Raw genomic sequence first — 16,554 nt, forward strand, 5'->3', positions numbered from 1 at the left:
CTGCGTCTGCACACAACGCTGCAGCGTTTTGCTCGTTTTCGGGCAAGGCTAGAGAGGAACCCGTTAAACTTCCGAATCGCCAGCAGCGAGTACCCTTTTACACTAATTGAGTTTGATTCTGCTCTTCGTGAATCCTGCAGTAATGCTCCAGGGCTTGACTGTATCTCCTACGCTATGTTCTGCAACCTCTCCCGCGATACTCTGCTTGCATTATTGCAACTGTACAGTGCATCTGGGTAAATGAGTTTTTTTCCACCCGCCTGGTGCGTGGCTCTGATTCCTCCAATCTGGAAGCAGGGAAGGTCGCAACTAGCCCCATGAGCTACGGTCCTATTGCTCTCACAAGCTGCATCTATAAGGTGCTTGAACACATAGTTAACAAGCGCCTGGTGTGGTATTTGGTATCGAATTCGCTCTTGAACAACTATCAGTGGATTTCATTCTTTCCGATCCACTACTGACAATCTCGCTTATCTCAAGGGGCAAATACAGGATATCTTTGTCAGCGTCGAACATCTTGTTTGTATCTTTTTCGATTTAAAGAAGGCGTTATGGTATTTTGAAACAATTATATGGTTAGGGTCTTCGTGGGCATATGGCTAAATTTTCTTCAGGAGCGACATTTAGAGTGCGTGTGGGCTCACGTCTTTCCGAGCGCTTTGTTCAAGAAAATGGTATTCCACAAGCCAGTGTCCTTAGTGTCAAGCTGTTTGCTGTCACCGTCAACAGTGTTCTTTCGCAAGTCCAGGCTCCTGTCCGTGGTCTACTTTATGTTGACGATCTATTGTCGCTTTGCGACATTACCTGACAGCTTCAGCTGACTATCAATCGTCTGGTTTGCTGGTCGAATGAGACAGATTTTCAGTTTTCCGCCATGAAATATCAATGTGTTCACTTTCGCTGCCAGCACACTTGCATTGTTGATCCGGACTTGTATCTCAATTGGCACTGATTTGTTATTCGTTTATACTGTCCGTTTTCTTGGTCTAATCTTTGACCGTCGACTGACGTGGTGCACCGCACATTCGTTATTTTAAGTACTCTTGTCTCTGCGCTCTGAATCTTCGTGTCCTTTCCCGCCGCACGTGAGGTGGTGATCGTACTATTCTGTTCTCCTTTGCTTATACGTAATTTAATCCGGTCCAAGTTAGACTATAGTTATATTACTTATGGGTCTGCTCGTTCTTTGCTGCGACAAGTTTACCCAGTGCACCACATGGGTATTCGCCTCGCTACTGGTGCCAGCCTTTATATTGAAGCCAACGGACCTTCGTTAGCATATCGTCGTGGAAGACTTCTCTTGAATTATTCTGCTCATGTGCGTTGTATTCTTGACCTTTCCTGTAGATTTTTGTGTGTGGTGGACCGGTTTATGAGCGCTATGCTGCACGTCCTCGCGCTATACGCGCATGGTACATCCGTGCACGTGTTTTTTCGCTGAACGATTTCATGTGGCCCTCTCTCTAGCTGCTTCACTTTTGTACTATTTCACCATAGCTACTTCATCTACCAGGACTCGGATTTATACTTTGGTGCTTGGGGTCCCGGGTTCGATCCCAGCCCCCGCCAAGTGAACTTTGTGGTGGACAAACACCGTGTGCTTGGGTTTTCTCGGGGTTCTCCCGTTTCCTCCCACTTTCTTCATTCCACCAATTCATTCATCACTCATCATCACCGTCTCCTTTAGCCTAACCGGCATAACCGTGGGACGTAAAACTCAAAGATTTCATTTCATTTCGGATTTATACTTATCTTTGCATTCTAAATCGGACTCCAGTTTATAGGTTTACCAGCAGGAGTTCGCAGCATTGTTACACCAGTTCCTCAATTGTAATGTGTTCTATACGGACGGTTCTAAGGATGGGAATTCTGTTGGCTGTGCCTTTGTCACCAAGGAGGGAAGCTCAGAATTCTAACTGCATAGCCTGTGTTCTGTATTTACTGCTGAATTAACAGCAGTTAAGCTTGCCCTCGACCATGCGCTTACGCTTTCGTTACGTCTGTGCTGGTTTGCACCGATTCTCAGAGTGTAGTTCTGAGCCCACAGAATGTCTTCAATAAGCACGCCCTCGTTCAAGACATTTTTGTGAGGTGCCGTCAGCTACAGTTACAACACTTGTGTCGTCGTCGTCGTCTGCTGGGTGCCAGGTCATGTCGGCATTCGAGGAAGCGACCGTGTTGACTTAGCTGCCAAGAGCGCCGCCTTAGCCGTGGTTGCATTGTAGCATAGTCTTCCTCGCTCCGATCTCTAGCTATTTCCACACCTTGATACGCTCTCATTCGCAAGTGGATTGGGACCAGGAACATGAAAATAAACGCAGTTAACCCGCTCCTAGGAGAGTGGCACATCTCCTCTCGCCCTAGTCATCAGATGAAGTACTCCTGATGCGTTTGCGTATCGGACACACTCATCTGACACATAGTTATTTGCTGCGTGGTTGGACCCTCTGTATTGTGAGGAGTGTATTGTCCCGCTGAGTATTCAGCACATTCTTATCGAATGTCCTGAATACTCAGATCTCAAAAAACGTCACGAACTGCCATGCATCTGAGATTGCTCTCGTTCTCTGAGGTGTTTTATTCTTTTGTTTATCGCTTCTGCAATTGTATCTTTTATTCTCACTTTTTATTGTTTATTATTTATTGTTATTCCGTTTTATTTCCTTTATTTATTCTTTTACCCTTTCTTTTAGCTTTTTTGTGTTTTCTGCAACAGTATGTTTATTAACTTCTGCAATATTCGTTTTTAAATTTTTCTTCAGACAGTCCGAGTTTGAGCAGTCGTACTGATTTAAACAAGAACAAATAGCTTCGGTGCGAGCGATTCCGGGTTTGATTCCCGGCGGAGGCACTCTGTCGAAAAAAAGCGTAAAATGCTTTTTTCAGGCCAGCCATCCTGAATGAGATTTTCCTCATTAACACCAGGTAAATGCCGGGGTGGTACCTAATTTATAGGTCCCAGGCCTCTTCCTTCCTTCCCCACTCCTTTCTTCTTCTCTTTCCCCTGGTAGTGTGCTCACCGAAGGACGTCATTTCTCATACGTGACAGGCTAAATATCCATAGATGCCGAAAGCTCAGTGATCTACATTCCCTCGCTGCTGACGTCCTCATTAAACCCTAGTCACTCACTCACTCACTCACTGAAGCTGAAAAGGCTTCTCCGACCCACCTTAAAATCGTTGATTGGGAGGTTTCCACATTTCATTACAACGAGAACTGGTCTTCGGAAAGATCCAGTTTCACCAAAAAATGTGCACATAAACCAGATTACAATCTGTTACATATCAATAAGAGTTGAACTTTCCAACAACCCATCACTAAGATGACATACACTTTCCACGATCACTTTTCGGATGTATCGATTCTTCTAGCTAAATGTTTATCCTTAAATAATCTATTGTCCAGTTTTTAATATTGATGGAAATAACTTCTCTCAACTCGCAGCCAAAAGCTCAAAGTTCCGATCTACCTGTCCCGGAACGCATAATCCATCGCGGTAATTAATTTGACCACAACTTCCACATAAAGAACTTCATAACTCATTCTCTCAGACTCTTCCATGTCCCCCAGAAAGATATCGCAAGACATTTACAGTACTGAGCTCCTCCGTGGCTAAGCGGTTAGCGTACGCGCCTTTGGCGCGGGAGACCCGGGTTCAATTCCCGGCGGGAGCTCATGTGGTTCGGATTCCACGTTAATCAGTAGGTCCACGTCTCATATAGCCTCGCTGCTGAACGGGACGTTAAACTGAAAATCAACTCAACATTTACAGTACTATCATATCCACAAACCACTCTTAGATTTAATTGTCTGTAATATCCTACCTTACTACACTTATTCCGTTTCCCATGTGTTTTATTTTTCTAGTTTCTTTATTATTTTATAATATACATTATTGTGTGGAATTACATCTTCGAAATATTTTTCACTGTGCCTTATCTCCCCTTTTTTGTAAACTTATATATTTCATGTTTTCCTATTATTTTGAAATCAGTTATTAATTTTTATTTTTCATTATTAATTTTTAATCCATTTTCTTATGGTATTTTTCTTCTATTATTTCTTCGCTATTCTGCCCTTGTGCCAAAAAGTTACCCGTCGTATTAGTTTTATCTTCACCAAACTCCATTCACTTTCACCACGATAACTAGCCCTGGATTTATATGCACTAAAAACATGAAAATATGTACTATAAATAAAATGCAGTTAAGAATAAGCGTTTTTCAATTCAGATTCATTCGTTTTACAATACTTATGTGCAGAATGAATTTTTGCAGTACATTATTGGGAGTTTTTTAAAGATATTCTGATGTCAAACTTTGTGTATTGTGTGTTAAAATAAGTTGATGGGCCAGAAATGACTTTCCAACAACAACTAACGTAATTACACAATATTTATACAGTGGCACTAGAAGTTCGAAACATTTATCTTGCAAAGATTTACTAATCCCACACATGTATAGATTGATTGACTTGATCTTTCCTAATTCTAGATTTGAACTAACACCTTATTCAACTTCTCTTAACTTTTTTTTTCCCACTTCCACCTGGGACAAAATTTTAAAAAAAGGTTTTCTTTAACAAGTTCGAGTGACTCGTAGAGGGTCTTGAACTTCCATACACTTATTGGTAATTGTTTCAACTGTTGTTGAAAGATGTATATGAATGAAATCAATATATTGATAGATGGTATTTTCTAATGCTAGATAAGAGTATTTCAGAGACCAGGAAAAATACTTTCTTAAAGGATATTTAATACACACGATTCAGGACGTTAAGTATATTAGCAGGATTTATAACTTCAAATATATGCAGAAATGCAAATACCCTTAGAACATGCACTAGTCTCCGCAATATTCTTTCGCATATGCATTTTTCAGAAACCCGGGCGCTGGTGATAACACTTATATATAATCACGTGACTCTGCACTTCCAACACGTACACGAGACATTTTAAAGAGAGGGCTTAGAGTACTTCTTACTTTCGAGGTTTCAACAGATTTACAAGTTTCATACTCCTATATACCAAAAAAGGAATTGTTTGCGTCTGTCAGTCCGTCTGTTTGTCCCGATGTAAATATGTACACTCGGTTAGAGGCCACACCGTTCAGCTACCAACAGCAATTCTTAAATTTAAAGTTTTCATAAGATTCTCTAAGGGCGTTTTTGGAATTTTCTTCTTACCGCCAAAACAAGGGTAATTTGCTGAAGGGTGAAAATCAATATTTGCGATTTTCTCGAAAAGGCTTTTAACGTTTACGTTCATACTTCATAAATCAAGATTTCATTGACAACCTTATAATATTCCCTTGACAAACGGCCGTTTTCATTGACAACCCTTACTTATTCGTTAGCAAAACTTAAGAGCAATTACATAGAATGTAATTGCTTCAGTGTGTCAAAAGATTGATTTTCCTGTTCTTAAATTTAACATAAAAGTAGAGAGAACAGAGTAATATGTTTAAGATGCAATTGAATTATGCGTACATTGCCTCAAAGTAGCAAGAAATATTGTTGAAATAGTGTGTTTCACTAACGTTAGTAAGAGAAATGTGTATCCATAAATAGATTTGTATAAAACGTACATATATGTATAAATGGTGAAACCTGATAGTGACAAATTATGATTCCAACCGATACATGTCAAAATACTCACTGTACTAGTGTTAGTATATTTACTTTAAATCAAAGATAGTATCAAGTTTTATTTCAAGATTGTGATGGTTTCTGTTGTTCGTGGCTAGACATTTTGTGTTTTTCTTTACATAAAGATTTACATGAGGTTGGGAGAGTTGATTGGGGAGAAGTTGCTGTAACAGTAGATAACCTCTTTTAAAAGAATTAAACTTTACACATGTTTATTCAACGAAAATCGTTAAATACGTATAATTTGACATATTTTTGAGTTTATACAAAATCTTTATCCGCATAATTATTTTTAGCTGGCTCGATGGACATTTACTGACTCACTAAAGAAAATTGATATATAATTGTGTCACTAAACTTACTTTTGATCGAACAGAGCTAAAGCCACTAGTTTTATTTAGTGTGTAATTGTACTTTTTTTTTTCTTTTACCCAATTAGTAAGTATTTGCTAAAGAATATTCTTCGATAACTGATTGCATATTTCAGTAGTAGTTGTATGCTTGCATGTTAAGATAATTGACACAGACATTTAAAACCTGATATAGGATATACCTTTCTTTGAGTAGATGAAAGAGTATTGAGGTTTTACTGAAAGGGTTTTTTTTGTTTTGTTACGTTGCACTGTACAGAATTTCTTTGAAGTAGAGAATATATGCTTCAATTTGTTGGAAGGTTTTCTGGTAAATAGGAAATAAATTTTGATATAGGGAATCTTGCAGTTGTATAGTATCACATCTTTCAATTCTTATTCATTTAGTAAGCTGAATTACTAGGATGGATAAGTATGGAAAAAGAGGTAAGGTTGCATTAGCATAGACAATGTTATGAGTGCATCGTATTAAACCCCAGTTAGAGGAATGCGAGAGTGTGTTTGAATGTTTGTGCTTGTCCAATATTATCGTTCCACGTTATTTTTATTAGCTATTATTTTTAGTAGGCATATTGAGTGTGCAAGTGCTTTTATTATTATTTATTAATGATGGATTTTAGTGTTATAGGCAGGTCACGGGCTTTTATGTAGACTATATTACGTGGAATTTCAATTTGTAGAATAAAACAATATACGTAGATCAAGCAATTTATGGTGAGTGATACGTAATGTAACAGGCTAGAAAGAATTCTTTATCATTAAATTTCACAAAGGGAAAAATTATAGAGAGATGTAGGGAGTATCGTTTCTGTAAATAAAATATAGCCTGTATTATTGAGACTGAGTTTTGCATGTAATATATGTGATGATTACCAAGGACGTTCTTTCGAATTTTCAGTCTACTCAAGAAAAGAAAGAAAGTAAATATTAAACTTACCCAGCAAATGACAGCCTTCGTGATCATCTCTGATCTTTCTCCGATGTTGTTGGAAGACCATGAATTTCACCGCAGTAGAATCCTGCGAATCGTGTGCCAAATAAGTCATTAAGTGCTATTTGCGCTTCTAGTTTTCTGAACTGTCGTCCTCTGAGACAGTTTTCCAGAAAATTAAATATATGGTAATGTCGGAAGAATAACACGGACTCACCAGTATTTGCTAAGACTGAGAATGATCTTAGCAAATACTGATGAAGATAATAAATATCCGACATGTGATCATAGCCACTTGTCTGATATTTCTTAAGTAGAGACCTATTCGGTTCACGAGTTCTAATAACAAGGTTTTCATTTTCTTATAAACGTGTTCTAGTTACTGATAGTACATAGTTGAATTCGTTGTTTGGCCAGCTATTAGCAGTATCTGGAGCACTAAACGCTTATCATAACCATTTTTTGATGCATTGGTGGTCTAGGTTTTGGAATGAGTTCATATAAAGGTAAGCAAAGAATGGCGCTATGACATATTATATACGAGGAATGTTCATTTAACTCACAGATTGATTTTGCAATAATTACTGGATGACTTACCACCATGCTTGCTCCTTTCTAAGTACTTTTCCTGTTACATCAACGTACAGATTCGAGTGTTGTTGCCATAATTTTGGGAGCAGTCTTGTAATGCCTGTTTTGAAATGCATCCGAATTCCTTCGTCGCGTTATCCTGGATAGTGTCAAATCGTTCCTCTTTTAAGGTGGATTTCAGTGTAGAGACCAGGGAAATGTCACACGGAGCAAGTAAGGGGATAGTATATGACGGGCACATTTTGACTAAGAAGTTGTACAGCATTCCTGAAGTGTGCCACTGAGCGTTCTCATAGTGCAAACTCCACTGTTCCAAATGACCACTTGTCCGGCGCGTAACCGTTGTAATACAGCTGTGTAAACCTTCTTATTGACAATTTGGCCACATAAAATAAATTTATGATACACAATCCTGAACATGTCAAAAATCACAGACATTAGCACTTTTACCCAGAGTCGGACTTGTCAGGCCTTTTTGAGTATCGGGAAATCTGGTGACTTCCATCGGGAGGACATTACTTTGCTTCGTACTCGTAAACCTTTGATTCATCCTTTGGGATGATACATGGAATGTAGGATCGTTTGGAGATGCTTCCTTTAGTTCCCTGCTGATAGTGACACGATTGTCCTGCTCTTTTGTGGTAATACTCGGCACACATTTTTGATTATACGCACCACTTTCCGAGATCGTGTAAGATTTGATGGCCCGAACCAACGGAGACGTTTAACTCTCATGATTTGATTGAGTCAATCAGTCGTGATCGATCTGAGAAGTACATTGATCTGGCCAGTTTTCTCCTCATTCTGACATGGACGGACAACCAGGACGAGGACCATCCTTCACGGACATTCTTACTGCTTGGAAATGTGCAAACCACTGAAATGTCGTTGCGGGACTCATCGGTGCATCACTGAGTGCTACTTGTAACATTTCCTACGTCTGTCTACCCGTTTTTCCAAATTTAATACAAAATTAAACACAGATTTTCGTTCCTTTCGATCATCCATTTCACAATCCGACATGAATCTCACAACCACGTCTCACTTAAACGCTACATGGGCTCAGATCAGCCATAACACCATGACATTAGAGATTGTCACATGAATTCACGGTGAGCATTACGAGCTACAATTAATACTTTTTGAAAAGAAAAAATAATGTGAAAATTAAATCATCAACCCATATTTGTAATAGATTTGTGAGAATGAAATGTCCATTTTGACGTCTGTGGTGAAACACATCTCACCTAAGCAGTACAACACGGGGATGGAGTAAGGTTAGGTGTTTAACGTCATAAATTCTATACACATCCAGCGAACAGGTTGGGGTACTCAGTCAGGAGATATTGAAAAAGGTCGTACGAAAGTGCGTCATGAATAACAAACAATTGCGAGCAGTTTTTTTTGTACGAATTCAAACTGCAATATTCTACATAGCAAGCAAACAAGCAAAAATGGTGCTTTTGAACCAGGAATGGCGAATGATCATACCATTCGGTGTTTTTCAAATTTCGTTCCGGTGACACATTATTGTAAAATGAGCCCCGTGGGCACCAACCAACATCATGTTCGAATGAACTCTTCAGGAACACCGTAGAAACACACTCGGAAAAGTGTTAGTGCCATTGCAGAAGAGTTAAGCATACACGATACTATTGTTGTTTGGCGGTTCTATGCGATCAGTAAGGTGAAAAGGTTGGACTCGTGAGCACTACGTGAGTTAAAACCGGCCAACATGACTCGCCGTGTAGAGTTGGTGTGCAGTTCTTTAAGTGTAAGAAATAACTGGGGATGTTTCGTTCATCTTATTGTTACTCCAGATGAAAAATATATCTGCTATGACAATTGTAAACTGTCAGGACAATAGTTGGATTGGGATCAACGTCCAGGATGATTTTCTAAACCACCTTCCCACTCACAGTTGTTGCTAGTATGGTAGTTTATAGTGGGAGTGATCTATCATGTCTTTATCAGGTGAAATTAACCCAGTGCAGATCGTGGCAGTGATGAACTACGTGAAATGCATCGCAAGCTTGTTCACAAGTATCCAGCAGTAGTTAGTAGACATGGTGCCTTCATGTTGGACGAAGTGCTCGTCCACATGTGTAAAGGACGATATAGGGTCTCAATGCGTTGCAGTATAAAACCGTTCTTCACCCACCATAGTCCTCCGATATCTTCCCCACTGATTAATCTCTCTTCTGGCGTCTCAATCACTTCTTGGGAGGGAATATCTTCCCTGATTATCCAGTGGTGCTACGTGCAGTTGAGGACTTATTCCCATCTTAGACTCCAGGCTTATTTTAACATAGAATCCAGTCATAGCCTGAGCGTTGACAAAAGTGCGTGATTACTACATTGGACGAACATTTCATTCGCACTAATCAAATATTCGTCTCTCCTTCAGAGTTTCATCGACCCTATTTATACAATATACGCAATCTCCGAGTTTCAGAAGTGCTTTTCGAATAATTTCCTCACTGACATAGAATTCTTATCCCAGTTCACCACAATTTGACCATTAGTCTTTACCTTCATTACATGGCATATTCTCGAAGGATACACCCGCTTCCATAAATCCTATTAAACTGTTGTATTACTCCTCATTCACATGAGTAGAGATAACTTGCATCTTTGTTTCTTCTACACTTGCATTTATCAAGTTTAAACTCACATGGCATACAGACCCCTATCTGGCTGGTTATAGACCTTTCATTGTACTTGTCCTCACTGACGTCATGTTGAGCCTCACGTACCACAACCTGATGGATGCATATGAGTGTACGTTCCCCAACATCTGGCAGTCCTGCCTGTGTAATTTGGAAGTCATAGTGTGCAAAGCGCTTCACGTTAGACATCGCTTAAAATGCTATGACTCTTGGTTATCTTGTAATATGTTGTTTAATTTTCAAGATATAAAGAAACTGATTTTTTCACATGAAGGTATTTCCTATTGGTTTTCAATACACGAGTTGTACGTAAAAAGTTAAGAATACAAAATGATTTTGTCGGTGACACAGATGTGTTTTATTGCCACAGATTCTGTTCGTGTATATTTAGTAGTAACTATAGACGGTTATCAAAATAATGCAAACACTGACGAAAATTTAACTTAGCTGATTAATACGGCCTAGAACAACAATGAGGTCTTATCTATCGCGGAATGGAGGCATATAAAGCATGACTGGTTTCCAGAGGAATTTTGTACTGTTCTTCGTAGAGTGCAGCACTCAGTTCCGTCAGCGAGGATTGAGAAGGATACCTGCTCTGTATTCTGAGCTCCAGAACTGACCATAGGTATTCACTTACATTGAAATCTGGGGATTGAGCGAGCCAAGGAAGACTAATTCACCACGGTGTTCATGAAACCATGTCTAAACAACTGAAGCAGTGAGAATTTGCGCATTGCCATCTTAGAAAATTGCGCCATTGACTGGAAACACCATCTGGACCATAGGATGCACGTGGTCACCTAAATGTCCACATAATTACTGGCATTAATACGCCTTGTGGGCATAATCATAGTATCCATGGAATACCAGAAAATAGGGCCACAGCATCACAGAACCGGCACCATGTTTCACGGTAGGGGGAGACAGTTTGAACCATAAGCTTCTTTGAGCATCTGCCATGCAAAAAATACTGATTGTTGTTTGAAATAAGTTGTAAAAGGACTTACCAGAGTATATTGCTTGTTTCCCTTCATCGGTGGAACGTTGTTGGTTGGGATCAGCGGTTTGTAAATTGGAAACCTGTTGGCGGATGTTCAGACTATACAGTTCGTTTCTAACTCTGATTATCGCAATAGGCTGTTACAGGTGCTGATTGAGTTCTCCGGTCACTTGCCGCACTAGCTGTAGGCCCATGGTATCTTCCTCTTCAGTACACACCGATCCTTGCCATTGAGGAATCCTTCCGCCTTCTATTACTATTCGTCGATGTTGTTTTACCATGAGTTCCGTAGATCATTATCACCTTCAAGTGCTCGTCGCAACATACCTAACACAGGTGCCGCCTAAGATCAATTGCGCCGACTTAACACTCACCCAGAACGTGGGCTGTTTGAAATCCCCATTTTGCGTTACAACCCGCTTCAACACACATCTTCGATCTTCCGTGCTTGACGTACTGCAGTTGATCACTTGACATACCATTAACAACGGCCAAGCGCAGCACACATCTTCAGTTTGACCACCTCACATATCTTAGGTGTTCAAATTACATATGTTTCCATTATTTCTTGATGATATATATGTGTTTTGTATATTTTAGAAATATTTATAAAAACTGACTATTACAAGTACTTGTGGTCTTGCAGCTATATACGGTGATATATCTCATTGACGATTCATAGTAAACGGGAGCTACCGTGGCTAAGTGGTAGAGCGTTTATCTTTAGTGCTTAGGGACCCTGGCCCCGGCAAAGAAAGTTTGTGTTGATCATCATGATGTCCGTGGGTTTTCTCGGGTTACTCCCGTGCCTCCCACATTTCATTGTACCAATTCTTCCATCATTATTCACTTGCTTTAATCATCCGTCTCCCTTAGCCTAAAGGGCATAATCATGGGATGTTAAACTGAAAGATTTTTTGTTTTATTTGAAAATTTCATAGTAAACAGATTTGTTTCATCACAAGTATTGATAAAGTAGATTGCATATCAATCCGTAGCTGTATGTGGCGAAACATATAACTTAACAGATAAGCGAAGGAAAGCAAGAATTGACATTTCAAGCAAAGTCACACCATTCTAAGGAAGAAAAGAGCCATAAGAAATATTTTAAAACACTGCAGTTTTATCTGGCAAAATAGGCAGTAGAAATACCTATGTCACTTTTCGGAACCATAATTTAATATTAATTATTTTGCGGAAGTAATTTCTGATTGTATAGGCACTTGCACATTCGTTATAAGTATTATATTGTTGTCAGCATGAAATATAGTGTTGTGTTAGATTTGCTGATAAAAATGCCACAGTTTAAGTGTAGGGAGGAGGTTACAATCATTATAAATGTACGTTCACTCGATTTGAATAATATAGAAATAACTGGCATGAGTATTTTATAATCATACAGGTAGAACGTATAATGACTTGATTCAAATAAGTTCCCGGAACTATGGTCTAAGAGTAGAATTTACGTATGCTTTTGTAATTATTAGTGTCCTCCCTCTGAGATTATTCCTTGAGTGAGGCGTTTATTAGAGATGTTCGTGTCAAACGTTCTGTTTCACGAGTGTGAATACATATCTTTAAAAGATATGGAGTTTTTATATTTGTTTTGTTCGTCTGTTTTTACAACATGGCTGTGCCGCTCCCTTCCCCCCTCATGTCTTGCTCCAGAACCGAAGTAAAAGACAATTTGTGATAGGTATATATTTAATGAGAAATACTGATAAATATAATACTAAGGGTTTGTTTCCTGGTGCAAGCACTCATTTAACTTTTTCTCTAGATTTCTGGTGCTAGTTTTCGTAGCAAAGATTTTCTCTTTCGCTTATTCCTTCAAAGATCTTGCAAGCTGTCCGTGGAGGCTAGTTTAACAAATTCTGCGAAACGAAGGTTGATTAACTGTTGAGGTTGTGTAATGTTGATATCTAATAGTGAAGTCTGCGTAAATCAAGTTATTTTACGTGTGGTTATGTTTCTGGTTTCCACGAAGCGTGATTCTTACTCGTAAGTTAGCTATATAAATATTCTCATACTTTAGTGAAAAATGGTGCAACTAGGCCAGCCAAATGTTGAGTGATTCGTATCATGTATGGGACCATAGTTGCAGGAAGTTACGGTAGAAGCATGGGATCGACTATATGAATTTGTTGATTATTTACTTATTTATTTGTACTATATAATTTAACTGTGTTTGAGGTAAAATGCCTGCTTATAAAAATATCTCCATTGTCATCTATAGTTCTAATTTACATGATCATTTCTATTTCTTCGTCTTTTCCGTCCTTCTATTTTAGCTATCATAGTTTGGACTGCAAAATGTTTTTCAGTGTGTGTACATCTATGGAGTTCTTTCGGTGTGTTTCTTCTCTATGGTATTATTGTAATAAAAGTGAAGTTAAAATGAGACTAGATATTTTTTTCAAAAACCTAAAGGACTACATAAGATAGGAAAACCAAATGAATAAAGTTATCTTACAAGACGGTGGTTTATCATTATTTTTAACTAGCAATTTTCAAAGATTTCTTGTAACATTTTACGAAAAAGTAGATGTGACAAATTTCGAACCAAAACTAATAGTGCGCACTCTTATTTTTGTAAGGGGAATCATGTGAATGTATTTTAAGTAAGGGTAAATGCAGAGCACGTGTAAAAATGTTCCATTCTGAGTTCAATGTAACGTCCCTTCACAAGGTCATAAACTGTAAAATCACATGTTGTAGATTTAAAAATCTTCACGTTATCCATATTCTGAAGTAATACAATCCAGAATAGTTCATACCACGAGAGGGAGGATAGGGAATGCTGCTTAATCTATAAATTCCAAAAGCAGCATAGAATAGAGACTGCTTGCGGCATAGTGTCACAAAACACAATTAATTATTGGTAGTGTTGTTGTCTTCACAGCAATTTGTTTTACTTTGCAGTAAAATAATTGTGAGTTTAACTGTAGTTTCAATTTAATAATATTAGGTGTCTAATTACCTCTTTGAATTTAGTAATGCCCAATAGTCAGCTGCAACTACATATATTGTAACTGTAGTACCAGTACTGTATATCAAAATTACATAGTGTGTGTTATTGTTTCAGACTCAACCCGTGATATGTTGAAAACGACCAAGTACAAAGATGACCACCATCCCAAGCCTCGCCCACATATTAGATTTGCCACTGATCCTGACCTTGATCAAACTGGAAGACTTCTTCGTGCCCCTACACCTTACCCAAAAGAACTACGTGCACTTGCCCGACATGCACGAAATTTGAGGTCTGCTGTTGGAGAAGGATCTGGAATTTCTGCTAAGAAGGTATTGCTAATTGCTTCTCTGGACTTTATAAACCAGGACTGATAATTTAAAACACACATTTCTTTAGTTGTGTCTTTGTATCTCATAAATATTCATTCTTATCAATTTCTAATTGTTTATTATATTTTTAACTGTTTAGTAACACTCAGGTGCAGCGTGTAAAGCCAATTTATACTGGAATTCTTAATAATTAATGGAGCTAATTATTTTAAGTGCAAAATTTTCCTTTAAAAGTGGAAATTTCAAATGTAAATATTCATTCCCGCGATTATGCACCGAAAGAGAGTGTGTGTTGATAATGGTGGAATGGCGAAAGTGACAGAAAGAAGGCAAAAAATGCCTGGGAAAACTCAGGCAGACGGAATTTGTCCACCATGAAGCAGTTGGCTGGAACTTGGATCGAATCAAAGACCCCACGCGTCAGAAGTGAATGCTTTACCACTGAGCCACCGTGGCCCCGTAAATATTCATACAAACAATACGAACAGGACTCGAAAATTCACGTATGTATTAAAAAGTCTGCCTAAACAAGTTCCAAACATAATGTTATTTAAGTCATAAGTTCGGAAGACTTAACATTTAACCTTTCAGTGTTCCTAATGAGGCTACATCTCCCCTCACTAAGTAAATATTTGTATATAGGAAAGCATTTAAGAATATCGATTGGTGATAGCCGTGATTGATCAGTTTGATATTGCTATCTTTTTCCACTGCATATTCAATAGCTTTCGCCTAAAGTTATACTGAAGCGAAAGTAAGATATTGTTGAGTGTTCCTTGTTAATTTTTACAGGAATAAAATGCGGTAAAGGAGCTAAAAAAGTTTTTATAAGTGCAAAAAGGTGATGACGTTGATAAAAGGTGCAAAAAGATGCTGGCATTAAAAAAAAGAAGAAAAACTGTATCGAAAATACAGTGATGGCATATACCTCGGGAATCAAAAGTCTCGACGTGACTAAATTTGAAACAGTGATAGACCTTGATAAGCTCAGTAGGCATGTAAAATAATGTGCAGTGTTTTGTTTCCTGAGTTAAAGTTCAAATTCCAAATTTGATAGCTAATAACTTGAATACCAAAGTCCTACACACTATAATTTTTCATATGTATTAATCTGGTCAAGATTACCACTACATGAAATTTGGTGAAAATGGGTTGAGTGTCATCGTCCGCGTCTAAGTGACTTACATATATATATATACAGTGAAACCTGTCAACTTGGCCACCTCTCTAAGTTGGCCAACTGCTTATCTTGGCCTAGTTCGTCTTGAACCAGCATTTTCCCATAAGACATTCGTTACTTACTACTCTATAAGTTGGCCACCTGTCTATCTTGGAAGTTGGCCACTCTGAAGCAATGTTTACCCTATGATAATAATGATAAATTTACCTGCGTATCTTGGCCACGCAAAATACAATTTTGTTATTTTTCTTAACTCTTTCGAATTCCCATATGAGAGGCAGATGTTCTGTATTTATGTATTTATGACTGGACACAAAGAATCATAGGTTCGCATGATTTGTTCTTGGAGGTCAATGGCTAGAATACTACCCTCATAAAGGGGTGGTGAAGGAAGGTGTGAATAAGAAAAAGCACGTACAGGAATTCAGGAAATGGTTTACGTATTTGTTTACCCTGTCTGTTTTGGTAAAACCATTAGCTATATCAACTTCTCTCATCAGTGGAGAGCTTTAGTAATTCCGGAAAGTTTTCAAGGTTAAAACTAACCATCTCAATTGTCAACTATTGGCACCTGTCGGCTTGTCAAAAGATAGCGGAGTGTTTGAGATATCAATTCCCTGAAGATTTTCTTAAAACATCTTTTGCTCCGAGGGAAACACTTCTAGCTCATTAACAAGAGGTAGTTAACTACAATATTAGAATGTGCATATCTGCCAAAAAGAATAAAACAAATACGTCTAGAATGAACCACCATTCAGTAACAACCGAAAAGATGTCATATAAATTGCATATGAATTTCTCAATTTATAACTTAGCTTTTCTTGTTTTCAATCTGAATAACTCAGTGTGCTATAATATC

At 38.3% G+C, this 16,554-nt stretch overlaps 1 protein-coding gene across 2 annotated transcripts in view; it reads left to right on the plus strand.

Annotated features, from left to right (window-relative positions):
• Nucleotides 1-16,554, plus strand: part of LOC145688208 (uncharacterized) — a 151,350-nt gene that overhangs the window by 89,604 nt on the left and 45,192 nt on the right. For both annotated transcript variants that reach the window (XM_081762098.1, XM_081762099.1), the window contains exon 9: nt 14,298-14,515. In XM_081762098.1, coding sequence (XP_081618224.1) covers nt 14,298-14,515 — 218 coding nt within the window. The remainder of the gene's footprint in view (nt 1-14,297; nt 14,516-16,554) is intronic.

The sequence above is a fragment of the Thermobia domestica genome, chromosome 6, assembly GCF_964235325.1.
Source record: "Thermobia domestica chromosome 6, izTheDome1.hap1.1, whole genome shotgun sequence".
NCBI lineage: Eukaryota > Metazoa > Arthropoda > Insecta > Zygentoma > Lepismatidae > Thermobia > Thermobia domestica.